At 46.4% G+C, this 27935-nt stretch overlaps 1 protein-coding gene across 14 annotated transcripts in view; it reads left to right on the forward strand.

Moving 5' to 3' along the window:
* The window catches only part of TNRC6C (trinucleotide repeat containing adaptor 6C), a 115541-nt gene that overhangs the window by 62355 nt on the left and 25251 nt on the right, over positions 1–27935 (forward strand). For 10 of the 14 annotated variants that reach the window (XM_081575630.1, XM_081575634.1, XM_081575631.1 and 7 more), the window contains 6 exons: positions 517–843; positions 12291–14903; positions 20393–20608; positions 22701–22867; positions 25901–25981; positions 27253–27310. In XM_081575630.1, coding sequence (XP_081431756.1) covers positions 517–843; positions 12291–14903; positions 20393–20608; positions 22701–22867; positions 25901–25981; positions 27253–27310 — 3462 coding nt within the window. The remainder of the gene's footprint in view (positions 1–516; positions 844–12290; positions 14904–20392; positions 20609–22700; positions 22868–25900; positions 25982–27252; positions 27311–27935) is intronic. The other 4 variants (XM_081575641.1, XM_081575642.1, XM_081575643.1 and 1 more) reach the window with 1 other exon arrangement.

Raw genomic sequence — 27935 nt, forward strand, 5'->3', positions numbered from 1 at the left:
AATGGTTTTTATAATGTTACATATGTATATATATATATATAAATTTTCTTCAGAATTAAAACAAATTTATATAAAAATTCATGGACATCTGATGATCTCTTAATTTTGAGAAATACTGACCGAGAGCAGTGGTTCTCAAGGTGTGGGCCCACGGCCCGGGGCACCAGCCTCCCCTGGGAACTTACCAGAAATGCAGACTGGCAGCCTCCCCTCCCTTCCAACCAAGTGAATTCCCTTTAACCTGACTCCTGCTTATGCTGGAGACCTGTGGCTCTGACCCAGCTTGATGGCCTCCCTTTCAGGTGAGGAAACTGGCCAAGGGCTACAGCTCAGGATCCAGGTTCATTTATAAGAAAAGTGGGTCTGAAGCCTGGAACTCTGGACTTTGGTGCAGTTCACTTCCAAAGCTTTACATTGTCATTCCTCAGTTTTGTGTTCTGTTTTCTTTGGTTTGGGTTGGGTTGAAGGTGGTGATAATACTAAGGAGTCAGGGTCTTTTCCTTCTGTTCCTTCTAGTGCCAGAACCTACCAAGACCTGTTCAAGCCAGCCCCAACCTGCCGGCACCAGTACCAGTACTTCCACCAGCACCCTCTCCAGCGGCAGCAATGGCAAACGTGCGTCTGCCGGCGGCCAGCAGCCAGCTGCAGCCCGTTACCTGCCTCGCGAGGTGCCTCCACGCTTCCGCCAGCAAGAACAGAAGCAGCTGTTAAAGAGAGGTCAGCCACTGCCCACAGGGGCCCTGACCAGCGTGAGCCCCACCCAGGGTGCTGGGCCTGCAGGGCTGAGCCCGCCCCCGCTGCCTGGAGCTGGAGCACAGCCACACCCCAGTAAGCCCCAACCAGGTAAACCACCCAGAACCAGAGCACTCTTTCTACCTGAGAAGTGGTTTGCTGTTTTCACCTTTGCTGCTCAGTAGTAAACATGGACATATTTACTGTACACTTAGCAAAGCTAGCTCGATGGTAGATACATTCGCTTCAGTTTGATTTTAAGGTTTACTTCTATTGCCCCTACTTATTTATATTGTTTCTCGTGTATTTGCAGATGGCATTAGCTAATTCCCTTGTGGCTCAGGTGGTAAAGAATCTGCCCACAATTTGGGAGACCTGGGTTTGATTCCTGGGCTGGGAAGATCCCCTGGAGAAGGGAACGGCTACCCACTCCAGTATCCTGGCCTGGATAATTCCATGGACCGTATAGTCCATGGGGTCACAAAGAGTCGGACACGACTGAGCGACTTTCACTTTCTTTCACTTTAGCTACTTCAGCTAAGTCTGTTGCTCACCAGAAACGAAAGGTCTTCGTCAGTCCATATAAATCCATCACGGCAGGTGCTTTAGAGCCCTGCAGTGAAAACTGATAGTGAAACCCTTCTCTCCCAGGTAATTAGGACATCTCGTACTGCACACATGCTTTCTGTGCAGGGAGGTAATAGCATTTTATGGGGAGTGGCCGTTTCTAACTGATGTATTTGAGCACCCCGAGGCAGTGCTGCTTGCTCCGCCCCCGCAGGGTCTGGGGCTCTGCGCTGCCCGCTGCTTGTTGGTGTCCTGGCCTGCAGTTCAACGCCAGCTCTCTCTGGGCTCACAGGAGAACTGGCCATTTGCTCATTTGCTTTCCAGCCTCAGAATGTCAGCATCTCTCCTCTCCTCTCTCCTGTTCCCCTCTGCTCGACCTCATGGATTAGCAGTGTAAAAAATTTTTCTTTACTGGAGCTTTAGGGAAATTTTTGGAAGAGAGCAAAGTCCATGTGTTCAACTGCCATGATTCTCCCATTATTTTCTTAAATCTTTCTGTTTCAAGTAATTCAGCAATTGGCACTGATTCTAGCATGATGGTGAAATTTGGGTCCGTAGTTAGAGAGGCAAGGAAGCTTCTTGTATTAGATTAGAATTTAAAAGAAACATGTCACAATTTATATTATTTTTTCTCCTTTGTGTGCTGCCTTTTAATACGGGTAATAATTCCAATGTGACATTGAAGTATTTACAGCACTATTTCTCAAAACCATGACTTTGTGGTTTTATTTGGAACAAATATTTTTAGACAACTTTGCCATGTCTCTTCAAATAGTCTTGACTTTCATCTGCTAAATTCCTAGTAGAGAGGATGTAGGTCAATTGATTGTCAGCAAAAAGCTAGTAAGAGAAGAAATGATCAAATATATTCATTGAATAGAATCCCATCTGCTTAACTGCAACCAGTTTAATAGTCAAGTATACGATTACTCTCCACACTGAAATATGGTCTTCTGATCAATCTTAACAGAGATTGTATAGTCAGACTTATATAGCTTGGTGTTTTAAGAAGCTTATATTGAAAAACTGAGGTATTTGATTCATACTCAGCACAGGGCCTGCACATAGTAAGCGCTCAGTAAATTCAGATGCTAGCTGTGAATGTGGAACTTGTGAGAGTTTTGAAACATGCTGCAAATATGTTTGTACCTTTGAAACACTATTAATGGAGCCGCAACTAGAAAACACTCACAAAATCTGCATAAACTTTTCTTTCTCACGGTGCAGGTTACTTAATGAATTCATTCATATCCAGGTGACATTCTGTTAGTGGGTTCCACATTTTCTTGCTGCATTGAAACTTTTCTAGATACTGCTTGAAGTAAAAGCTCTTATAACTTTTTTTTAAAGTAATACATAGATTTTATGTGTTTATTTGCATTTGTGTTAGGGTTTTCACTCCTGTAGCCTCTCCACATTAAAATGAAAAACATGGTTTGATTCATGATTGCATTCCTCTAAGACTAAATTTAAAAGTATGAGTGCTGGGTCAACAGAACTAAGATTGAATTGCTCAAGCAGGGGGTAAGGATTTAACCCCTGCTTAAGAATTTAACAGCAGACCATTTCTAATGATAAGAAAAGGAAAGTTAGGAGTTCTTTCGGCCCAGCACATTAACTTTCTGTGTTTTTCCCCAAGAATATGAGTGTATGATAATACCTACTGACTACCAGCCTAATCCTCAGAAGTTATTCTTTGCCCTACGTGGCATGATCTGCGGAGGTGATGGAAACACACCCGAACTGACTGTTGCCTCTGCAGCCAGTACCAGTGGCCAGCAGCATTATTGACTTCGCATGACCAACCTGGGTGAAGGTGATGATAAAAAACCACCCGTGTTTGAGAACAGGCTGAACTTTCACTGGCTTGAAGGTCACCAGAGGGCAGCAATTTAAAGCTACGTCCAGGGCCTTCCCTGGCAGTCCAGTGGTTAGGACTCACCTTCCAGTGCAGGGGGTGTGGGTTCAACCCTTGTTCACGGAGCTCAGGTCCCACATGCCTCCTGGCCCGAAAACCGAAATGTAAAACAGAAGCGATGGTGTGATAAATTTAGTAAAGACTTTAAAAATGGTTCACTTAAAAACACATTTTTTTTTTAAACAAAAAGAATAAATCACTCTCCGTTTTATTATTTTTTTTAACCAGATTTCAGGTTCTACCGGCCACTGTTTGTGTTAGCTTCATGCCATCTCCACGTCAGCCCAGGGCATTGTTGGAGAGACGCTGTTGGTTTTGTAGTTTTTGTAGCATTATCTACGCCAGCACTATCACGTGTTCTAAGGGAACCAAGACTTTCAATCTAGCATGCACAGCTAACTCCTGGCCACTTTACTTATAAGGTTCAGTAATGCTAATGTTGAGGGGAACCTTCAACAAGTTTAAGTAAGTTTAAGCACAGATTCTTTATATTGGGCTTCCAATTCAAAAAAAGATGTTTTCAGGTGGACTACAGCTGCTGCTGCTGCTAAGTCGCTTCAGTCGTGTCTGACTCTGTGCGACCCCATAGATGGCAGCCCACCAGGCTCCCCGGTCCCTGGGATTCTCCAGACAGGAACACTGAAGTGGGTTGCCATTTCCTTCTCCAGTGCGTGAAATTGAAGTCGCTCAGTCATGTCCAACTCTTAGCGACCCCATGGACTGCAGCCTACCAGGCTCCTCCGTCCATGGGATTTTCCAGGCAGGAGTACTGGAGTGGGTTACGATTGCCTTCTCCCTTTCAGGTGGACAGTTGCTATTAATTGTTGATGCTCTGACTCCACATTTAGATTAACTCCTAGGGGTCACATCCCTTGTGGAAAAACATGGCTCTCAAACAGGCATGCCCAGAGTAGCCAGGGAAAAAGAGGCCTTGAGACATCTGTGTGGACTGGAAAGGAACTGAGGGGAGCCCTGCAAAGAGCCTTGTGAGGAAGAGGGCCTAGGAGCATGTCAGTTACAGAAATTCTGGTCTAACACCCCAGGAGGCCTCAAGGACTGGGGCAGCTCCAGAGGATAGAGACCCAATTAGGCGGCACAAGTACTGTGGGGCAGGGTTCAGCCCGTCCCCCATCACTGGGGCATGAGATGGCCCACAAAGAGACTTACCACCCCTCACGGTGGGTGGAGGGGCTCCTGTGAGACAGACAGGCCAACCCGGCCCGGATCCAGGTACTCGGTTTAAATAACAACAGTTTGTCCTGAAATAAAACATTGGCCTTCTAATAAAATAATGCAGATAGAAATAGATTTTAAGTTCCTGTATTGATTCTGGAAGGAAGCTCCAATCCAGCCAGTTGGCAACAAATGTTACCTGATAAGGTGTGAGTAGTATGTAAATGCACTGATTCACCCTATGAAGCTTCTGGAAAGATTTTCTATTCACATTGTGTTTTTGCCTATCTGCAGTGTAACTCCAGCTTGAAACACTTGTGAGCTTTTTTTATCTTTTTAAAAAACTCTTTTCTGGCTGCACTAAAGGCAGTCTATTGTTTTGGTGGCTGCTTTGTACGTTTATAAACAGAGGCTTTGATTAATATGTGGTGGTGTTCGCTACTTAGATCTTTTGTAGATAGAAACAGGAAAGTAATTAAGAAGTTGGACACGTGCCAATTTACATATGGGGCTCATTTAGAAAATTATAGCTAGTGTTGGTATGCCAGACATTCCGGGGGAAGAGGAACGTTCTGGGGGAAGAGCGGGAAAGAGGAGGAACCGAAAACAAAGGAATAGGAAAGGGCAGCGTTGTCTGCGTGCAGCCAATAGGCAGCTCGCCCTTTCGCTTTTGGCTGACTTTCAAAAACACAGAAGGAAAGTGGCTCTCTTGCTGCGGCAACCGGGTCCTGAAGTGAAAACGGTGTGACCATCGAAAGAATGTTGAGAGGCAGGAAGATCGGTTTAGTGTCAGCTGCAATTAGATAATCAAAGCTTTCAAATCCTCCGGGGGTGGCAAGGGCACCACCAGTCCTGCCCACAGGCGCCTGCAGGTCGCCAGGCTTAGCCGGCGGAGCCTCCCGGCGGTGACAGCGGGGGTCCCTGCGGAGCGGGGAGCTGGGAGCCCACGCCGCCCTGGATGCGGGCGCCTGGGCAGCCGGCACGCGAGGTAGTGACTCCCAAGGGGTGGGCGGCCCCTCTCGCAGGTACTTGTGCCCCAGCAGCCCGCAGAGTCACCGAAGAGATCCGCCACTGAGCCCACAGCGGCCACTCCTCCCCTACCGGGGCTTCTCACAGGGTCTGGACCCCAGGGAAGCAGCCTCATCCTGCCGTTTTGAAGAAAAGCAGGGCCATCAAGCTTTTTCTTATGGACCCTTCGATTATTGTTTTCAGTAAGCCTTTCACTCGGTTCTGCATTTCATAATCCCTTGCAAGGATAGAAGTGGACGGATGAGATGTCTCCGAGTCTGTCCAGTGCTGGAGTTCTGAGCTAAGAACACTTTCTCCACGAGATTTTTACGCCCTGTCAAGGCAATGGAGGGAGGCGGCTTCAGTTCTCCAAGGCTGAAAACAGTGGTTACCCGGATTCTGCCCCTTGAAAAACCCAGTGTCCGAGTATGTGTTACCAGTGCAGCATAGTACGCTTGTGTTTTCAACTACAGAAAGCATTTGCAATTACTTTATGATGTAGTTTATTATTCTGCCATTTCAGTTAAAAAGACTGTGATGAGAAAGAATGAATTCCATAGGGTTTGTCAGGGTTAGCACTAAATTAAGCCTTCTGAGTAAATCTTGTGGCACTTCCCTACCCGATTAACCTGATACCTAATTACAATTTCTCTTACTGGAGCTTTAAAAGCTCTTTGTAAATACTTTTTCTTTAAAATTTTATCTTTCTATGGCAACATTTTGGAATTTAAAAGCAAAAGAAAAAAGTTTTTCTCTTTATGCTATTGTGTAATCCTTTTAATCACTTAAGACAGTTTGTTACTTAGATTTTTATAGACACCTATTTTTAGAATGTGTGAACTATTCATTCAGACAGCGGTTAAAAAGAATTTAACATGATACAGAACTTCATTACTTTTTTCTTTTTTAAGGCTTTTATTTAGTGGAACTAGTTTAATGATAGAATGTTGTCATGGAAGGTGCACTAGAATTTTATTCTAAAGATACAAGTTTCTGTTCAATCTTTACTGGCCATTGGTTATAACACCGTTGCAAGTTTGGCCTGAGCCTGTTTTCCCATCTGTAAAACAGAGGTAACTTGTAAGGTTCAGTTAACCTAATGTGTGTGGAAATACCTGGAACTTCAAAATGCTATGAAATATGTGATGTCTTAGGGATATGAGTGCATGTGTGCGTGCGTGCTTAGTCTTGTCCAACTCTTTGTGCCCCCATGGACTGCAGCCCACCAGACTCCTCTGTGCATGGGATTTCCCGGGCAAGAATACTGGAACGGATCTTCCCAACCCATGGATTGAACCTGTGTCTCTTGGGTCTCCTGCATTGGCAGGCAGATTCTTTACTGCTTGCCCCACCTGGAAAGCCCCCTTTAGGGATATGAATAAACCCTCTTATTTATAAACTTTCTCAAACTTTCTGCCCAACAGATGCATATATTTTAGCCTTTTAAAGCTCCTGCGCTTATGCTGGAGAGTGGAAAATTACCTACAAGAGAATTCAGCCTTGGTTTATTTCAGAGCTTTCATTCATTTCAAAATGACTACTCACAGAAGTCAGTCATTTCACAGTTTCTTTCATATAGTCTTTTAGGCTACAACTAAAAGATGGATTTTTTAATTGATAACACAGTCAAGAGAGCTTGGTTTATGAAAACCATGTTACTCAAATATTTTCAAGGTCATAAATTCTACCAAGAAAATGGTATGCTTTAAAGATAAAGAGAATGATAGTTTTAAAAACAAAACATTTTCATTTAGGGGATAAATTCTAAGGTCATAATATGTGGTGATGGCGATGGTGATGGTGGTGATGGTAGAGGTGATAATGCTGGTGATGTAATTATGATGATGGTGTTGATGATGAAGAGGCTCAGCAGAGGAGAGACTTCAGGGAGTCCCCAGAACAGAACTAGTCAAACTGTGCTCCTCAGAGACCCTCAGAAGATTTTAAAGGAGGCTGAGTGGGGAAAGGATGGTGCAGAGTGGGGAAAGCCTAGTTTTTCCAAAGTGGACTTAGGTTAATTCATCCTTGTGTTGGAGGTGTAGGTTCTGCTGTTTTCTGTTGTTTGGCTTTTACCACTGCACTGAAGAAGGCAGTGATGAGCTGTATTTTCAAATCAACTGAAGTCTATACTTGAAAACCATAAATATTGCATGAAAATCGTAACTCTCTGCTTTCCAGTTTTCAACTCCTTTCCAGCTTTTAAATGCATTTTTGTGTTCCAATGTTTTGTTTTTTTTTTGGACTACATGGAATGTGGGATCTTAGTTCCCTGACCAGGGATGGAAGTCACGCTTCATGCATTGAGAGTGTAGAGTCTTAACCATTAGATGCCTGGGAAGTCCCCAGACTATTTTTTTTTTTTTAACACTAAAGTACACATGACATGGTTGATTCCCATTTCAAAACTTTTTGAGAAGGAAAAAAAATGAGAAAAGTGAAAAAAGAAAAAAGAAAACTGAAGCAAAGAGTGGCACCTTTGTGCATCACACCTGTCTTGGTACAGAACGTTCTTGTTCATCTGTGTGGTGTTTGTGAGCTCATCGGCAGGACTGTTGAACACGCGTGTTCAGCACAATATGAACTTCATCAGGGAACTGTCATCTGAGGACACTGTGACTGGAGTTACATAGGAACAGCCTCTGTTACAGGGCTCTAAACCATCAGAGGAGAGGACTTTGTAAAGAAGCTGCCGGGACACTAAGAATACCAGAACTGGAGACACTCGGGAGTAGGACCGGAAATCAACTTGTAGAAATATGGCATAGAGTAATTCTTGCCATTTATCCTTAACTTTTTGGTTTTGTGTTCATTTTATTTTCATATTTAATGTTCATTTTGATCCTGTCAGCACCCTCAAAAGTGCTATTTTCTTGGAAAAAAATCCTTATATCATTTTGGTATTCTCAAAGTTTAATTACAGTGAAAGACACTGTAATGTTTGTCTCTCTTTTTCCTCCTTATCCAACTAAAAATATTTTACATGGAAAAAATGTGTTTTAGTGGCTTACATAGTAATAACACTTAGATAAATGTATATAGCAAATTCACTTGTTAGCCTCCTTTTAAGCCCCTCCAAATAGCTCCATATGTAAGAGTTGGCCCTCTTTGCAAGCTTAGGGCAGAGGTCCTCACCTGAAAGTGGACTCGAGCAGTGCCGTGCGTTGATGCGAGTTGAGCCTCTCCTTGAGGCTCCTTTAGTAGCAGTGACACCTTGTCCTTTCTTTACCCCTCTGTGCCAAAGCACAGGTGTGTATGCCCGTTCAGTAAAACACTCTTAAGGCTGGTGTGGGGGATCTTATTTATTTCTTTATTTTGGCCATGCTGAGCAGCTTTCGGGATCTTAGCTCCTCAACCAGGGATTGAGCCCAGAGTGGTGGCAACGAAAGCACCAAGTCCTAACCGCTGGGCCGCCAGGGAATTTCTGGAGGAGATTTCCTCTCATGCTTTCACCCCCTTCCCTCTTTTATCTCCTCTCTGCTAGCCTTCTCTCTCTCTCTCAACTTCCTTCCGGCTGGCTGTACCAAGTTCCAGAACGTTTAGCTCCTCTCTGAGTTAGGACACTGCTCTCTTGGCGTGCACCACTTGCAGACACATTCTTGCCTTTGAGAAAAGGGTCCTGTTGAGTGGACGACAACCCGTAGATTCCCCAGTGCTTGTCAAACGTAGTCCCTACTTGATCGGGCAGCTGAAGTGGATGATGGAGAGGAGCGAAGAGGCGGGAAGAGTGGCAGTGATGGCCTTTTAAGGGGCTGGATGAAGCACCTGCAAGGAGGCATGAGTCCACACAGAGGGGGCTGATGAATCCCACGTTCACGTCTGAGCTTCCAGTTTGCTTCTCCAAGGACTGTAGACGAATCTGCTTGGAGGTCTTGCAGGCACCCCAGACTCACCGTATCTGGATCTTAGTCCATCTTCTCCCTTCCTCCTCCCCGTCCCAGAACTGCTCTTACTCATGTTAGTGTTTCCTGTTACAGTTTAATTTAGTTCCCTGTGCTATACAGTAGGTCCTTGTTGTTTATCTATTTTATATATAGTTGTGTATATCTGTTAATTCCAAATTCCTAATTTACCCCTCCCCCCTTCCCTTTTGGTAACCTTAAGTCTTTTTTCTATGTCTGTGAGTCTATTTCTGTTCTGTTAAGAAGTTCATTTGTATCAGTTTTTTAGATCCCACCTATAAGTGATATATGATATCTTCTTTATCCTTTCATCTGTCCATGGACATTTAGGTTGCTTCCAAGACTTGGTTACTGTAAATAGTGCTGCCATGAACATTAGGGTGCATGTATCTTTTTGAATTATAGTTTTCTCCAGATATATACCCAGAAGTGGATTGCTAGATCACATGGTAACTCTATTTTTAGTTTTTTAGGGAACATCCATGCTGTTATCCATGGGGCTTCCCAGGTAGTTCAGCTGGTAAAGAATCTGCCTGCAATGCAGGAGACCCTAGTTCAATTCCTGAGTCGAGAAGATCCCCTGGAGAAGGGATAGGCTACCCACTCCAGTATTCTTGGGCTTCTCTTGGGCTCATCTTGGGCTCAGATGATAAAGAATCCACCTGCAATGCCAGATACCTAAGTTTGATCCCTGGGGTTAGAAAGATCCGCTGATGGAGGGCATGGCAACCCACTCAAGTATTCTTGCCTAGAAAATCCCCATGGACAGGGGAGCCTGGTGAGTTATAGTCCATGGGGTCACAAAGAGTCGGACACAGCTGAGCAACTCAGCACAACACAGCACAAACTAGTTCAGGGGCTTCCCTGGTGGCTCAGTGGTAAAGAACCCGCTTGCCAATGCAGGTGACATGGGTCCGATCCCTGGGTTGAGACTGAACCACCCCCTGGAGAAGGGAATGGCAACCCACTCCAGTATTTTTGTCTGGAGAATTCCGTAGACAGAGGAGCCTGGCGAGCTACAGTCCATGGGGTCGCAAAAGAGTCCGATATGACTTAGCAACTAAACAGGCTAGTTTTTATGCTATAGGTAAAACCAACAGGAGAAATAATCATAAACCACAGTTGTAGAGCCAACCCCCAATATTTGTCAATAAAAAACTTTCTTGTTTTATGGTAATTTAGATACTTGTAGTTTTCTGTTGCCCTCCTTCATTTTCCCTTTGTAGTTTTCACCTGAAATTACCTGCCTACTTTAGAATCACCTAGACCATCATTCTAAATTCATTACATTCCATTTAAATCAGGCAACAGAAACCACTGATGTGGGAGGTTTTTTAAGGCTGAAATGAGCTTTAGTGTGTTCTTTCTAGTGATAGTGATGATTGCATACTTCGTCTTTTCTTCTTTTAGCTCCATCAAATAATAAAAGAGATGTGAGGGGACACCCAGTTTCACTGTGCATGTTGAGTAAGATTTTTTTCTTGTTGAAATTAATTTGCAAAGAACATAATGGAAAAGTTCTAAAAGAGAAGAAATATTTAATTGCAATTATCTGTGTATCTTACTATTTAAAGAAACTCTGTCAAGGATTTTTAATTGAGGTTTTATGTAAATACATTAAATTAATTTTTTATATTACTTTATTTTTGAGTGATGCATACTTCAAATGGGCTTCCATTGTGGCTCAGCTGATAAAGAATTTGCCTGCAATGTGAGAGACCTGGGTTTGATCCCTGGGTTGGGAAGATCCCCTGGAGAAGGGAAAGGCTACCCACTCTAGTATTCTGGCCTGGAGAATTCCATGGACTGTATAGTCCATGGGGTCACAAAGAGTTGGACACGGCTGAGTGACTTTCACATCACTTCATACTTCAAATAAAGCCTGTTGGAAAACTTGGTATATAAGTTTGATTGCAATGTTAAGAATACTCAAAAAATTAGGATATTACAGGAGACAAAATTCAGATACCAAATACTAGATTATTTATTAGACTCCTAAGAGTGAAATTATATAAACACCATAGAAAGTATCATATAAAGTTATTCTTGGGAATCTCCAAACAAACGACTAAGTTAGCAAAATAGAAAGCAGAGGTAGAAGGAATCCCTAGAGATCTAAGAAGATACCAGATGTAGGGCTGTGAATATTTTTTTATTAATGCTCAGGAAACCGGGGTAAACCATAATCACTGGTAATAACAGATAAAGTAGTAGAAATGTAATTAAGTGATTCTAACCGTTGTTCCCTTGATAACATGAGATATCATTTTCTAAAGCTACTTCTTTCTGTCTCTCTATCCCCAACCCCCAAAATATTTGGTTCTGTTATGTGCTTCTGTGGGGCATTTATGATTCTTTTCTGCCAAATACGTCATGTAGCCTCTGTCTTAATATTGTGACTCTTCAGAGGTCTTGAAAAGAACTGCAAGTTGCACTCAAGCAGCCATGTGAGCTTCGGTGTTGGTGCCAGTGTATTCACAGTGAATACACACTCAGATTTCAGACTACTTCCGGTCAAACTGATTTCTTTACTATAAATGCTTTCAGAGACACACATGTGCTGATGTACACTGTGAATCTTCCCAATAGGATGGTGTAGTAGTAAGAATTAATGTAATTTTGGAAGCATTAACTCTTTTTTGAGTGGGATCTACTTAGAAGACATAAGAGACTCGGGTTCCATCCCTGGGTCAGGAAGATCCCCTGGAGGAGGTCATGGCAGATCACTCCAGTATTCTTGCCTGGAGAACCCCATGGACAGAGGAGCCTGGTGGGCTATGGAATGGTCCGTGGGGTCACAAAGAGTCTGACGTGACTGAAGCCACTTAGCACACACTTAGAAGACAAATAACTTTTTTTCTTGAAGTCATTTTTAGTATCTGTCATTCAGAATTGAAAACTCAGAAGAAAGAGCGTGCCCCCCAGACTAGTTTGAGCAGTTGATTGACAAGTGGGAGGAGACGCTAACTTTGAATGTGTTTCGTCTTTTTCAGATCTCAGTCACAGCGGCCCAGCAGAGCATTATGAGAGTTCCCACTGGGGACAGCAGTCCACTTACCGGAGCGAAGCCAGCTGCAGCTGGGAGAAGGCGCTAAGCGACAGGACGGACGCGGGGGCCTGGCCTTCCATCACGGGAGCAGAGACGGAATCCGCCTCAGAATGTACCACAGACACTGACTCTGCCTCCAACTGTGGCTCAGAGAACAGTAGCATGGCTACGGGGAGCGCCCAGGGCAGCTTCACTGGACAGACCAAGAAGACGAACGGCGGTAATGGCTCCAGCGGCGCCCTGGTCCAGAACCCGTCCACTCAGAGTGCCCTTGGGGCAGGGGCAGCGAACGGCAACGGAGGTGCAGCCAGAGTGTGGGGCGTAGCCGCAGGCACCGGCTCGGGCCTGGCTCACTGCTCCCTCGGCGGCGGGGATGGGAAAATGGACAACATGATCGGAGATGGGAGGAGTCAGAACTGCTGGGGTGCCTCCAACTCCAACGCTGGCATTAATCTTAACCTTAATCCCAACGCCAACCCAGCTGCCTGGCCTGTACTCGGACACGAAGGAACTGTGGCGACAGGCAACCCTTCCAGTATTTGCAGTCCGGTCAGTGCCATAGGTCAAAACATGGGCACCCAGAATGGGAACCCAGCGGGCACTTTAGGTGCTTGGGGAAACTTGCTGCCGCAAGAGAGCACAGAACCACAAACGTCCACTTCTCAGAATGTGTCTTTCAGCGTACAACCTCAGAACCTTAACACTGATGGACCAAATAACACTAACCCCCTGAACCCTTCCCCCAACCCTCTCAACGCAGTGCAGACGAATGGACTGCCAAACTGGGGCATGGCTGTCGGCATGGGGGCCATCATCCCGCCCCACCTGCAAGGCCTTCCTGGTGCTAACGGATCGTCAGTTTCTCAAGTCGGCGGGGGTGGCGGTGAAGGAATCGGCAGTTCTGTGTGGGGACTGTCCCCAGGTAACCCGGCCACAGGAAACAGCGGTTCCGGGTTCAGTCAGGGGAATGGCGACACTGTGAACTCAGCATTAAGTGCTAAGCAGAACGGCTCCAGCAGCACCGTGCAGAAGGAGGGGAATGGAGGGAACAACGTGTGGGACTCAGGACCTCCCGCCGGTCCTGGCATCCTCGCCTGGGGGCGGGGCGGGGGCAACAGCGGCGTGGGCAACCTCCACTCGGGAGCTTGGGGCCACCCCAGCCGGAGCACCTCCAACGGGGTGAACGGGGACTGGGGGAAGCCCCCCAACCAGCATTCCAGTAGCGACATCAACGGGAAAGGATCAACAGGGTGGGACAGTCCTAGCGCCGGCGGCCAGAATCCTGCCACGCAGCCTGGCAGCGAGCACGTGAACTCTTGGGCCAAAGCTGCGTCCTCTGGAACATCGGCCAGTGAAGGCAGCAGCGAGGGTTCTGGCAGCCACAACGAAGGAAGCACTGGGCGGGATGGAGCAGAAGGCCGACGGCGAGACAAAGGGATTCTCGAGCAAGGGCACCTCCAGTTGCCAAGGAGCGACCTTGACCCAAGAGTTCTGTCCAACACTGGTTGGGGACAGACTCCAGTGAAGCAAAACACTGCCTGGGAATTTGAAGAGTCCCCCAGGTCTGAGCGCAAGAACGACAATGGGACAGAGGCCTGGGGGTGTGCAGCTACTCAGCCTTCACACTCAGGGGGGAAGAACGATGGGTCCAGCGTGAACAGTACAAATACCTCTTCAGTATCGGGGTGGGTCAGCTCACCGCCTGCTGCTGCGCCAGCGCACGCCGGCTGGGGAGACAGCAGCCACAAAGCGCCAAATGGCCCCGGGGTTTGGGGGGACGCGATAAGCTCTACTGCTGTTAATAATGCTGCTGCTGCCAAGAGTGGCCATGCTTGGAGCGGGACCGTGAATCAGGAGGACAAGTCCCCCACCTGGGCTGAGCCTCAGAAACCCAGATCTCAGAACTGGGGAGATGGACACAAGGCGAACCCAGCCTGGAGCACAGGAGGGGGGGACTGGGCGGATTCGGCCTCGGTCCTCGGGCACCTGGGGGAGGGGAAGAAAAACGCCTCAGGCTGGGATGCTGACAGTAATCGATCAGGGTCTGGTTGGAACGAGGCTCCGAGGTCGGGGACTGGTGGCTGGGGCAATGGCACAAACGCGAAAGTGAATCCAGGGACAAGCTGGGGAGAGTCACTGAAACCCGGCCCCCAACAGAACTGGGCGAGCAAACCCCCAGACAGCAGCTCGAGTAACTGGGGAGGAGCCACTTCCGTTAAACAGACAGGAACAGGGTGGATCGGGGGGCCGGTCCCCATCAAACCGAAGGACAGCAGCGAGGCCACGGGCTGGGAGGAGCCTTCTCCGCCATCCATCCGACGCAAAATGGAAATTGATGACGGTACCTCAGCTTGGGGTGACCCGAGCAACTACAACAATAAAACTGTAAACATGTGGGACAGAAACAACCCAGGCATCCAGAGCAGCGCCTCGGCCGGCGCCGGCGCCACCGCCACCACCATCGCCACCGCCACGAGCGACAGTGCGAGCGCAGCCGAGGCGCCCCCGGTGCACCAGGCCAGCACCCAGCTCAGCCGATCGCCGCTGCTCGGCCCAGGTATGGTGCTGCGTGTGCCTTTAGAAGTTAAAGAAAAAACATTCTCATTACATTTGCACACACACTCAACTAGTGTTTTTGTAGCAAATGACATTAAACTGATTTCCATGCCCTTCACCTTACAGGATCATATTTGAATATTATCCAAAGAAATAACATTATAGAGAAAGAAAATAAAGTAGGATTTTCTGATAGCTTTCAGTCCAAGAGAAAGAAAAAAAACAAGAAAAAAATACAGTAGGATTTTCTGATAGCTTTCAGTCCAAGGGGGGAAAAATATTACCCACTTTCAAGAGAAAGGAGAGGAAAGAAGAAATATACCCTCTTTGGAAAGACTGGAGGCCATTGTGTTAGCCTGTGTTTACTTATTACAAAATCTTTGTTTATTTATGAGATTAAACCAGTGGTTCTCAACCCCAGAGGGCTTTCGTTAGAATTCCCCGGGAGCTTAGGGAGCTGAGACGTACCAGTCTCAGAGACACCTCAGATGCAGGTGTCGTTGGTCCGGATGGGAAGCCCGCCCACTGGCCTGTTTTAAAGCTCCACAGGTGTTTCTGATGTGGTTAACTGAAAACCGTTTTTTGGTTGAAACGGTTTTATATGGCATTATACAGTACAAATCATGTTCTGATTTCAGTGGAAAGAAAAATGCTAAAAATTAGATGAAAATCTGTGTGTTGAGTCCCTGCCCTGCGCAAGGCACTCTCCTAGATACTGCAGTAAAAGAGGCAAGAAGCTGTTATAGACCAGAGCCTGCCTGCAGGGAGCATGAACTGTGACTGAGAAAATACACGTGCAACACAGACCATGGGAGAGAGAGAGAATTCAGTCCAGCTGGCCTTTGTAACTAGAGAACTAGCAGAGGAGTGGCTCAGATAGAGGTGCTAGCACAGAAGACCTGGAGGCAAAAGGGAAGGTAGCATCTTTGAGGAACAGAAAGAACTTCAGAGTAGTTGGTGCTGGGGGTGCGTGGTGGGGCGTGGCAGGAAGGCCTTGCAGAGCAAGGAGACCAGGGCAAGAGCAGACACGTTCTTTTAGGCCCCGTGAAGGAACTGGGGTGTATCCAGAGGTCTGGGAAGCCACTGAGAAGATGAAGCAGATTGAACCATCAGGCTTAATTACAGAATTGTGTCATCTGTAAGATGAAGAGTGGATCAGTGGGAAGCACAGCTGGAGAAGAAGAGCTGAGCTCAGCCATGTGTGGCATGATAGGGGAAGGAATAGTGGCCAGGGGCGCAGATGGAGACCACAGCCAGACTGGGAAACTGGATGCCGGAGCAAGGAGGAGTCAGAGCTCGGGCAGGTGGGCAGGTCACGGCGAGGTGCACTGCCTTCTCAGGCAGCACACGGGCGCACGTGTCTGTAGAGGGGACAGCAGAGGTTGGATGCAGAAGCCTGGGTCTCAGCCAGAGATAGGGCGGCAGGTACAGCTGTGGGAGAAGGGCAATGAGCAGAGGCCCGAGGTTGAGAGGAGAGATTCTACCGCTAAGAGGGTAGCGTTCTGGGCTTTCCTAGTGGCTTGGTGGTAAGGAATCCACCTGCCAATATAGGAGGCCAGATGGATCCCTGATCTGGGAAGGTCCCACATGCCGCGTAGCAGCTAAGCCCACGGGCCACAACTATTGAGGCTATGCCCTAGAGCCCATCTCTGCAACATGAGAAGCCACCACAATGACAAGAGTAGCCCCTGCTCATCGCAACTAAAGAAAAGCCCACGCAACAACGAAGACCCAGCACAGCCAAAAATCAATAAATTATTATTAAGAAACACAGCAATCACATCACAGCCGCCCAAGTCTTTCCTCCGGAAGTCCTCATTCCCGTGACTCCTCAGGTCGCGGACAGAGCTCCCTCACCTGCTGCTCAGTGTCCCTCAAAAAGCTCCTGCTGACATGTCCTTGGCGCCCAGGTCCTGGTGACAAGCGTGGCCTGGCGCCGCCGGGCGACCACATGTGGCACATCTTATGCTCATCTCACGTGGTCCTGACAGCCGCCGAGGCTTCATGTTACAGAGGAAACAGGCAATTAAGTAGCTTGCTGAGGGCACACGTGGTGGGGAGCTGGTGGGGGTCTCAGATGTGAAATACATACCTGCCCGCTGCCACTTGTAACATATGACATCCATGACACCCCCACAGAGACAAGGACAACATCACGTGCATTTGTGATTTTTTTCTTTTTCCACTTGAATATGTTACCCTCAGAATCTCCTCTTAATGGTTTTTAGTAGACAAAGAATATGAGATTCACCCTGGATAAAGGCATTCCTGTTTGGTTGGAAGAGCCAAAATTATTTTCTTGTATGTGAAAAATATTTATAGATAATTTTTTTTTTTTAAAACAAATTGCACACAGTCTCACTAAACATGCCCCATCCACCAAGGTGACTGTTTCTGGATTCTCATTTGTTCTCCGTCCTCCGGGCCTTATGCACGTGTGTGATGTCTATATTTGTCATAGTGTGACAGCCTCTGTGGATTTTATTTCAACCACTTTGACAGAGACAGACAAAAAGTTAGAGGAATTACTTGCACGTATTGAGCCCTACTGGAAAAGGAAATGGCAACCCACTCTAGTATTCTTGCCTGGGAAATCCCATAGACAGAAGGGCCTGGCGGGCTACAGTCCACAGGGTCACAAAGAGTTGGACACAACTTAGCTGAGCCCTGTGCAGAGACAGTGCACACATACTGTATCACTGGGGATGATGGGGTTACTCAGTAATTTTTGATTGATGACATTAGTCTCATATTCTGCACAACACAGTGTAGCTGCATTGAGGCATTATCCTTGCCCCACATCACCTATGATACTCCTGTCTGTCCTGAACTGAGCACTATTCTGCAGTGAGAGCAGAGTCCATCCCTCTCGGGAACCACAGGTGATCTGAGCCTGTCTCTGTCCCGGTCTGGGGGACCAGCTGTTCTTTGTGCTATAGAAGCAGCAGTCACACCTCCCTCAGTTCCCTTCATAACAGTGACAAGATGCTGCTTCCTTTGGGTCCTCTCCATTCATTCTCACACATACAGCCCCTGGACCTTCCTGTCGGGGCTTGTGGTACCCAGGCCGCTGGGATCAGAGATGGAAGCAGCAATGACAGCATCTGCTAGGCTGTGGCTCAGCTCACGGCTTGAACACTTGCCTGCTTGTTGCAGATCAACTGGGATTCCCCCTCCAAACAAAGTGCAAACCTGATGAATGTCTGATGAGGTTTCTGCTACAGAGCAGGTCTTTTACAGATTTCTGCAGCATCACTCTTGACCTTCACTGATTTTACAAAATCTTCACTAACCTCAGAGTTTGGGTTTTAAGTTGCTTTTCGGTTGTTGATCATCACCGCATAAGGATATTGATCTCTGGCTTGCAAAATATGGTTTCTTGATCACATAGATTTTTGTGTGTGTGTCCAGTTTTGTAAAAGTAAATGCTACAGGACAATCCCATTCTTATTAATACTAGTTTTCTGATGAGCCTAAGGAAAACCGATACTAATTTATGAAATGCAGTGTAGGATTTACACTGGATTGTTTGGATCTAGTTCAAACCCAGTCTGGAGCTGGAACACAGTAATCTAGAGAAATGCTGTGTATCTGCCTTTTTTTTTTTTTCCTCTCTCTCTCCTTCTTACCCTTTTTGGTCACACTGTGGGGCATATGGGATCTTAGTTCCTCGACCAGTGATCAAACCAGTGCCGCATGCATTGGCAGAGTGGAGTCCTAACCATCAGACAACCAGGGAAGTCCCTGTGTGCCTGCCTTTTGATCAAGTGATTTTGTTATTTAATTGCCGACAATAAATCACTGTCTTTGCAGCTGATTGACTTTTAGTAACAACTGAATTATTTCAGCTTCCCAAAACTTCCTTAATTTTTGTCTTCTATGTTAATTTTCCTAATTTTGTTCCTTTGATTTGTAAAACTGCTTCTCCCAATATGCATTATTGTTTTCTGTGTAATTACAGGTAATATTAGTTAGCCTTGGCCGACAATAGTGATTAGGGCTAACTCCCCTGATAGTACCTTTAACCAGATGGCACAGTCGGTAAGGAACCTGCCTGCAGTACGGGACATCCAAGTTCGATCCCTGGGTCAGGAAGATCCCCTGGAGAAGGGAATGGCAACTCACTCCAGTACTCTTACCTGGAGAATTTTGTGGACAGAGGAGCCTGACTGGCTACAGTCCTTGGGGTAGCAAAGAGTCAAGCACAACTGAGTGATTAACACTTTCCCTGATATTGGTAATAATTCACATAATGTATTGCTCATTATACAGCTTGTAATTTTAAATGATTCATACGTGGTAGGTAGTTTTGTCATTAATCATTATTGTTGTATTGTATTATTAGAGTAAAGCATCAAGGGAGCTGATACCATGCTATTTTTAGTCAGAAAATTAATATATTTCATTACCGAGATGGTAATATCCATGTTTTAACCAAGTAATTTAAATTTTGTGATTGGCTTATTTGTGGTTTCTGTTCTTCAGTTAGTATTTAAAACATTCATGGTTCTGCCCCTGAGAAGCTATATCTATATGAAAATTACAGCTGATGTGAGCTATCAGCGTGACTTTTCAGTATTATCAAGTGAGCCTATGGGCAAAGGCACAAAGATCAGAATTTGGGTTGATTTGGAAAAATGAAGTTTGCATATGACATGTAAAGTGTTTGTCTTACTGAAGTGTAAAGAAGGTGAGGAGATCCTTACTGTGGCCTACTCTCTTAACTTCATCCGTGCCTCATAGATAGTAATGCCAGAAACTTCTGGATTCGCTAGGAAAACTTACCTAGTTTAATTGGATCCTCATCTCTGGGACAAGTCCCGGTTCAGGATGCTATGGCAACAGGACGGGTTGGAGGAATGAAAGAAGAATTCTGAGATGCCCTTGCAGTCAGTTAGTTGGAACCACCCTTCTCCGTAATTCCTCCATTCAGTTCCCATCTTTTATCACCAATATCTCAACTTCTTTCCCAACTCACTGCTGGTACCTAAGAACCATCTGGGTGCTCTGTGATTACTTTATCTGTACATATTTCCTCTTCTATCTTCTTATTTGTTTGTCCAGACCTGTGTCTTTGATGGTTGGTCAAAAGATAAGCGAGAAAAATGTTGCAATGCATAAACTTTTTATAAGAGATTAATACGAAACTTTTATGAAATTTTTAGGTTGTTACATATAACACCAGAAGTAAAAGATCTACTCCTTAAACTTTAGTTCTAAACTACTAAAACTAAAATAGTGCGAACTGAATAGCTTTTAATCTAACGGACTTACAGTTTTAAGGGGGTAGGGGTCAGGAGTGAGAAGGCTGCAACTTTAAAAAAAAAAAAAAGACAAATCTGATTAGATCTAATATTGTCTCCTTTTCACTTTCTTCTAAAAGCCATCCTAAAGATAATCTCAGAATGATTTTGAGCTTGAAATCACCATTCTCACTCTCTCTCTCTGTCTCACTTTTGTTGTCTTCTCTCTCCCCGGTGCCGTCTTCAGTTTCGTCGGGCTGGGGAGAAATGCCTAACGTTCATTCGAAGGCTGAAAACTCGTGGGGGGAGTCATCATCCCCGTCCACCCTGGTTGATAATGGCACAGCAGCGTGGGGCAAGCCACCCAGCAGCGGCAGCGGATGGGGGGACCCGCCCACCGAGCCGGCGCTGACGTTCGGCAGGGCCAGCGCCCCCGCTGCCGCCCCAGCCCTGTGCAAACCAGGTGAGCCCAGCGTCTTGCCCACCCTGGGTTGGCTGTTTGGAAGTGGGCCCACGTACTCTATTTAAGGGCATACTTCTCATTTAATTTTAAGAATTAGTGTTTTAGGACACTTTCCTCATTTTATTTACATTTTAAGTGAAAGTTGCTCAATCGTGTCCAACTCTTTGCGACCCCATGAACTGTAGCCTGCCAGGATCCTCTGTCCATGGGATTCTCCAGGCAAGAATACTGGAGTGGGTTGCCGTTCCCTTCTCCAGGGGATCTTCCCAACCCAGGGATTGAACCCAGGTCTTCCCACATCACTGGTGGATTCTTTACCATCTGAGCCACCACACTTTAAGACTAATGTTAAACTGTAAAGAAATATTTGCCCTGTCTGATAAATGAACGAAAAGGAACTTTTGAGAGAAGTCCATGTTCTCCTTTTAAAAGAAAAAAAAAAGGATGGTTAGTAGCCTCCAGGCTTCTTCAGCAGAATTCTCCTACCTGTCATTCAGACAATTTAAACCTGCTCTTTCACTGAGCAGATGGATAAGGGAGGTCATTTTTCTTTTTGAGATTGGATTTTGAAAAATATATTACTCCGCAGTTTGACACTTGCCTTGCTTTTGCTGCCTAGTAAACAAAATTCAGCTTTGGATACTCCAAATTTATGCTTTTTCTCTTTCTTTTCTTTTTTTAAAAAGAAAAAAAAAAAATGCTGTGTTTTCCTCCCGTTATTGGAAAGTATAATAAGTATACATAAAATGTACATCCTTACTGTTATCCAGATCATGTTCACCAAGTGGAATTCTGTAATGTGTGGCTGCTTTACAATATGATACTTAAGACAATAGTATGAATGTAAGTTGACTGATTTAAGTCCAGTGTAATGTTAATTGTTCACATGGGTACAAAAGCGCATTTCTTTTTTGGACATTATTAAGATCTTAAAAACACAACTTTCTTGTTTTACTGTTTTGTTACTTTGTCAGCCTGGATAGTGTGCTCTGTATGCCAACCATTCTGCCGGATTATTTATCCCATTCATGTCTCTTCTTGTTAGAAACCCGAAGGATGGGAAACTCCTGGGTGTGCAGATTCAGGTGTCGAGGCAACATATTTGTTCGTATCATTTATCCTCGGAGGCCTAATTACATGCCTGGCCACCTTGTAAGCCTCTAGTCTTCATCGTCTTACAGACTGTAGCTAACTGTAGTGTCACGTTATCTTTGGCCTTCTTCAGATTCCCCAGGAAGGAGATTTTGGGGTGACTTTTACACCAAAGATTACTTTGTATTTTAAGAAAGGAGAAAACAATAATATCCTGAAATCGAAACTCAGTATTCAGCTTGCCTCTGCCTGAGCCCTTGGCTGTGTCCCTCCTGTCGTTCTGGGAGCGTCTCCTCGGAGCTTGTCAAGAGTGCAGGCTGCTGAGCCCAACCACAGACCTGCCGAATTTTTCAGGATCCTCAGGTGACTCAGATCTGGTCGCACTGGGGGAGCACTGGTCCACGTGATGTACCACGTGACATGGAGGACAGTGATCGTTTTCAGGACTCTGCCTTTTACCAGCATCTCATGTCACTCAGCGACGGCCACCTTCGGTAGCCCCCAGGATTTATCGTTAGAATGTCCATGTTTCAAAACGACCTCTAGGGACTTCCCTGGTGGTCCAGTGGCTGCGACTCCACACTCCCAATGCAGGGGGCCCAGGTTCCATTCCTGGTCAGGGAACTAGACCCCACACGCCGCAACTAAAGATTCTGTGTGTCGCCAACATAGATGGAAGATCCACAACTAAGTGCCACAACTAAGACCCAGCACAGCCAAATAAATATGTTTTTACAAAGTGATCTCTAGTGGGTTAAGGGCATTGAAACAGCACAGATTACAAATAGCTGGAGTTTGAAGACAAAAACAGACGCACATCTACATGTACATTACATGTCCAGTAGGAAAAATTAAATTCTTAGGTGTAAGGGAGGACAGAGGAGTAAAAGGTAGGTGCTGTACACCCCTCTGTCCTGCCTCCCCTCAACGGTGTCACAGGGCGCCCCTGTCTGCTTTGGGAATGGTGACTGATACACGCTCCCGCTCCTTCTCTTTCTAGCTTCAAAATCTATGCAAGAAGGCTGGGGCAGCGGCGGGGACGACGCGAACCTCGGCGCTAGTCAGTGGGAGGACGAGGACGGGGGCGTGTGGAACAACGCGGCGTCGCAGGAGAGCCCCTCTCCCTGCAGCTCCTGGGGGAGCGCCCCCAAGAAAGGGCTCCAGAAGGTGCGTGCGGCCCGGTGGGTGGGGGTGAGCGCCGAGCTCTGCGCGGTGTCAAGGTGGTCTCTCCAGTTAGTGACAGAGGGAGCCGAGGCTCTCAGAGAGCCCTGAGGACGCTGAGGGTCCTGAGGCTCTCTCAGGGGGTCTCTGCCGAGCGCAGAGCTGGACACGGCATTGCTGTCACAGCGGCACGAAGGCGGGGACCGACGGGTAAACCCAGATGCTCCCTTGAAGCCGCGCAGTGGAGAGAGGTCCAGCCAGGCGTGACAGTGCCACTCGTCTCAAAAAATTTTTGTTCTAGAAAATATAATTATTTTCCATTAAAAAAAATATTGTTATGTTAACATATAATGGGGCGTGTTATGTATGTATGTGCATGCGTGCTCAGTCTTGTTGGACTCCTTTCAACCCCATGGATTGTAGCCCGCCAGGCTCCTCTGTCCGTGGGACTTCCCAGGCAGGAATACTGGAGTGGGTTGCCATTCTCTTCTCCAGGGGATCTTCCCAACCCAGGGATCAAACCCTCATCCTTTGTGTCTCCTGCTTGTCATGGAACGGCAAAAATAATTATAATAATAGCTTAAATGTACATTGATGGCATAGCTAGTTAAATTATGCTACATCCATATTATGAAAAACTAAAAAATTTTTTAAGAGAAACTTTAAACATACTCATATGAAAAGATCACCAAAATATATTTGTAAGTGAAAGACAAGGCCCAGAATCTGTGTCTAGTACATCCCCGATTTTAGGGGACAGAGGACGGGGAGAGAAAGATGGATGTGTGAGTCATGCGTGCACTCATAACAGCCTCTGTAGAGTTCAGAACTGTCTGGAAGGATGGGGAAGCCGAGGAGAACTCGGCAGACAAGGCGTGGGGTAGGAGGAAGATGCTTCCCCGTGCCCCTCATTTCTGCCCTTGAATCATGTGAAGGTATTATCCATCCAAAACAGCTCCAGTTTGAAAGCCACTCAACTGGCAGTTAGCAGAACCCAGAAACTAAAACCAGGGCTCTCTGCTCATAAAGAGTAGGTGTGATGGCAGGCTTCAAATTATGTCTTTTCACAGTCTGGCTGGCAAATCATCCAATTAATGACAGGACCAGAAACACCAAACTGATGAATTAAAATATTGTGTATTCTTGGCAAACCTGGCTCTGGCCGCCCAGTAAGGATTAAAATCATCTCCAGAGAGGCTGCTTCCTTGAGAAAAGCCAGCATGTTAGTTTACAGTTGCCCCACAAACTGTGTCCTGTGACTGGCACTAGTGAAAAAGAACCCACCTGCCAATGCAGGAGACATAAGAGACACAGGTTCAAACCCTGGGTCCAAAAGATTCCCCTGGAGGAAGGCATGGCAACCCACTCCAGTATTCTTGCCTGAAGAATCCCATGGACTGAGGAGCCTGGCAGGCTACAGTCCATGGGGTCGCAAAGAGTCGGACACGACTGAAGTTATTTACCACAGGTGTTTTTTTTTTTTATATAAGTTTTTTAAACTTTATTTCTTTATTTTTGACTGCCCTGCGTCTTCATGCCCTGGCTTTTCTCTAGTTGTGACGAGCTGTGGCTACTCTCCAGTTGCAGCGTGTGGGCTTCTCATTGCAGTGGCTTCCCTGGTAGCAGAGCACGGGCTCTAGACGCTCAGGCCTGGACGTAGTTGCTCCTTGGCATGTGGGATCCTCCCCGACTAAAGTAAAATTAAAAAGCTCGACACACATGCCCATGGAGGGGACTGACAGGGGCCAAAAGGCATCACCTCTGAGTTGGAACCATCTCTAGCAGTTGGAGTCAGGCACCTGGCATGGCCCCTGGGATCAAACCTGAGTCCCCTGTGTTGGTAGGCGGACTCTTACCCACTGTACCAGCAGGGAATTCCCAGGCCCAGTTTTGAAAGCCCTGTGAAGAATAGTTTGTATGAAGAATGCATCATTAGCTCCCCCTCCTTGCAGGAGAGCAGGAGGTTGTCCAGAGGTCATGTCCTGACGCCCAGCCCCCAGACAGTTCCCGCTGCCCCCTCTCCACCCCGCCACCCTTGACTCCCTCCTCCTGTCTTCACCCTCCCCTCAACGCCATCTCCTCACTGACTGTTTTCTCCACCCCGCAGGCCATGAGTGATGAATAGTTAACAGAATTAACAGGTTTTTTCGTTCCTTTCATCTTGTTGCCTTTTCATCCTGTTGGAACGAACACCCTGTATTTTGTCATCTTTTAGAACAAAGCTTATAAAAGGGCACAAGCCATGTAATTTTTAGTAGATTTTATATGGTTATTATAGGGTCGTGTTCAAGGGAGCATCTAGCATGCTTATCTGATAATGGATGAGGTTCCTATTTGTGATGAACGAAATGCATCCTCTGGGGGAAAAGAATCATTATCTTGCTTTTTTTAAGTCCATAAATTGCACACACATGCCAGCTGCAAAAGCACCCTGAAGCATTCCGTAGCACAAGCCACCAGATACTGTCAGGGCAATGGGGAGCGCAGTGTTAATGTAGGGGTGCTGTGACTTGTAAATCAACATGAACTTTGGGCGTCTCCCATTTCTAGAAGAAATGCTTTATTAAAATCTGGCTCATGTGGACCTAGAGAGTATCATACAGAGTGAAGTAAGCCAGACAGAGAAAAACATATATTAACGCATCTAAGTGGGATCTAGAAAAATATTACAGATGCTCTTGTTTGCAAGGCGGAAACAGAGAGACAGAGAGTACAAATGTATGGATACCAAGGGGGAAAGGAAGGGTGGGAGGAGCTGGAAGGTTGGAACTGACACACGCAGCTATTGATACTGTGTATAAAATAAATAACTAATGAGAACCTTCTGTACAGCGCTGGGGACTGCTCAGTGCTCTGTGGTGACCTGAATGGGAAGGAAACCCAGAAAAAAGGGGATATGTGAATACGTATAGCTGCTTCACTTTGCTGTACAGCAGAGACTAACAGCATTGTCAAGCAACTATAATCCAATAAAAAGCAATTTAAAACAATACAATAAAACCTGCCTCATGGACTTTCTCCTCCCACCCTTGGTTCTAGAGCATGAAAACATCTGGCAAGCAGGACGAGGCCTGGATCATGACCCGGCTGATCAAACAACTCACAGACATGGGCTTCCCGGTGAGTGGCATCTTCCTTTACTGCGACTGCTGTGTGTCCTGCCCTGCATGGCCCCGTTGTGTCTGGTGTCCACCTTTGTCATGTGTAATGCAGGAGGAAGACTTTTGGGGGATGAGCTTGTTGGCGTAACCTAACTCATACATGCCCCTTTCACCTGGGCACTCCTGCTTAGGGATTAGGATTTGCTTTGAACTACAGCAAAGATCCACATCCTTTCTGTCTAGAAAGGTGTGAGAACCTTTTTCTAGAATGAAAAATGTTGGGTGACTTTTAATTTTCATTGGTTTATACAGTTTTCTATTTTCTTTTCATCTAAAAGTGAGTTTTCATTCATTTCTGCAAGATTGACCGAGATCTCAAGGGAGAACTTGGTATAAAGCACTAAAGCCTTGCGTCCAGATAAAGAAACCCAAGCAGACCTGTCGGTGCCCGAGTTTCAGATCGTGTGTAGGGGGAGCTGGAGGTCTTAGGGTGTTCCTCTGAAAATGCCTCCCCATCTCTTCAGTTCCCAAGAGCCAGTGGAAGCATTCAGATCACGAACGATACCTCCTCCTGCATCTGCCATGTTGTCCCTTCAAATGTCTTCCTTCCAAATCTTTACTCAGATGAGCGTTTACCTTTTGGTTGCCATGGGTGCCCCTTCGGGATGGGTCTGGAGCGGCCCCAGACTGGAAGAGGGGACCACATACTTCTCATGGGATGCAGGCCCCTGACCCCGCGCGCACTCAGCCCGGGGCCCAGCCTTCCCACCCACTGTGAGGTGATGGGCCCAGAGCGGCCCCGCAGTACTTCAGCATTGAGCCCTGCTTGGTCTCCACCAAGACTAGTCTGTTTCAATCCGAGAGGTGATTATCAAAATGCATCTATTAGTACTTGTTTTGTGTTATGTTGTTTTTACGTTTTTTGGTGAAAAGTAGTTGACAACAGACACATCCTGGAATCTGACTCTCCCTTTGAGTCCCTGCGGCCGCCCTGGACGAGGTCACCCTACTGACCACAGAGTCAGTGACAGGACTCCCCTGGCAGTGGACATTTGGGGTTTACAGTGTTCTTCCCTCTGAAAATCAATTCAATACGTTTTCTTATGACAAGGATTTTTTATTTAGAAGACATTTGTCTCTAACCACAACAAGAAAAGTATTTCTGGTTCCGAAACGGAACAGTGTCAGCTTGCTATCGATCGCGTCCCTGCGTTAACAGCGCTCGAGCTCTTTGCAAGCTTTTCATTCTGTTACCACACCTCCTAACGAGAACTCCGCTTCCCTCCGCAGAGAGAGCCGGCTGAAGAGGCCTTGAAGAGCAACAACATGAATCTCGATCAGGCCATGAGTAAGTGCAAGGACACACCTCGAGCACACTTTGTTTTCAAGATACGGGCTTGTGAGTCTCAGTGTTCTGAGTCGTGGGTCGATGGTTGAATACGTGCTCTAGAGACAGGGTCACCCGTAGGGTGTACACCTGCCGCAGGGCCAATCCTTCAGGACTGGTGGTCTCTGGGGACAAACGGCCAAGCACCACATGGAACCATGTCTGCTTTTCCTGTTTCTTTTTTTTTCTTTTCATTTCTGCAACAAGTAGGTGAATCGATACTATCCTCATCTGTTTTGAGGGGAGGAGATAGTGACCCTCTTAGAGAAAGGTGCTGGGGCCACGTGCCCAGCTTGTTGCCAGCTGAGTGAGCCGAAGTACTAAACCAGGAAGTATTGAACCCTTGCTCCTTGGGGACATATGGGGATGAGGTTGTCCAAGCCTCTGGCCACAGCATTTTTGTCAACCAGTCGATACATCAACCTTGTTTTATGTGTGTTTCTGGGTTTGGGGGGCTGTGAGGAGGGTTAAGCTTTTTTTTTTTTTTTCCTTTCCTTTTTTTTACTCTTTGGCCACACCCCGCAGCTTGTGGTGTCTCAGTTCCCTGACCAGGAATCGAACCCACACCCCTTGGCAATGGATGGCA

This window comes from Giraffa tippelskirchi, chromosome 3 (assembly GCF_054371585.1).
Source record: "Giraffa tippelskirchi isolate mGirTip1 chromosome 3, T2T-mGirTip1v1.2.pri, whole genome shotgun sequence".
Classification (NCBI taxonomy): domain Eukaryota; kingdom Metazoa; phylum Chordata; class Mammalia; order Artiodactyla; family Giraffidae; genus Giraffa; species Giraffa tippelskirchi.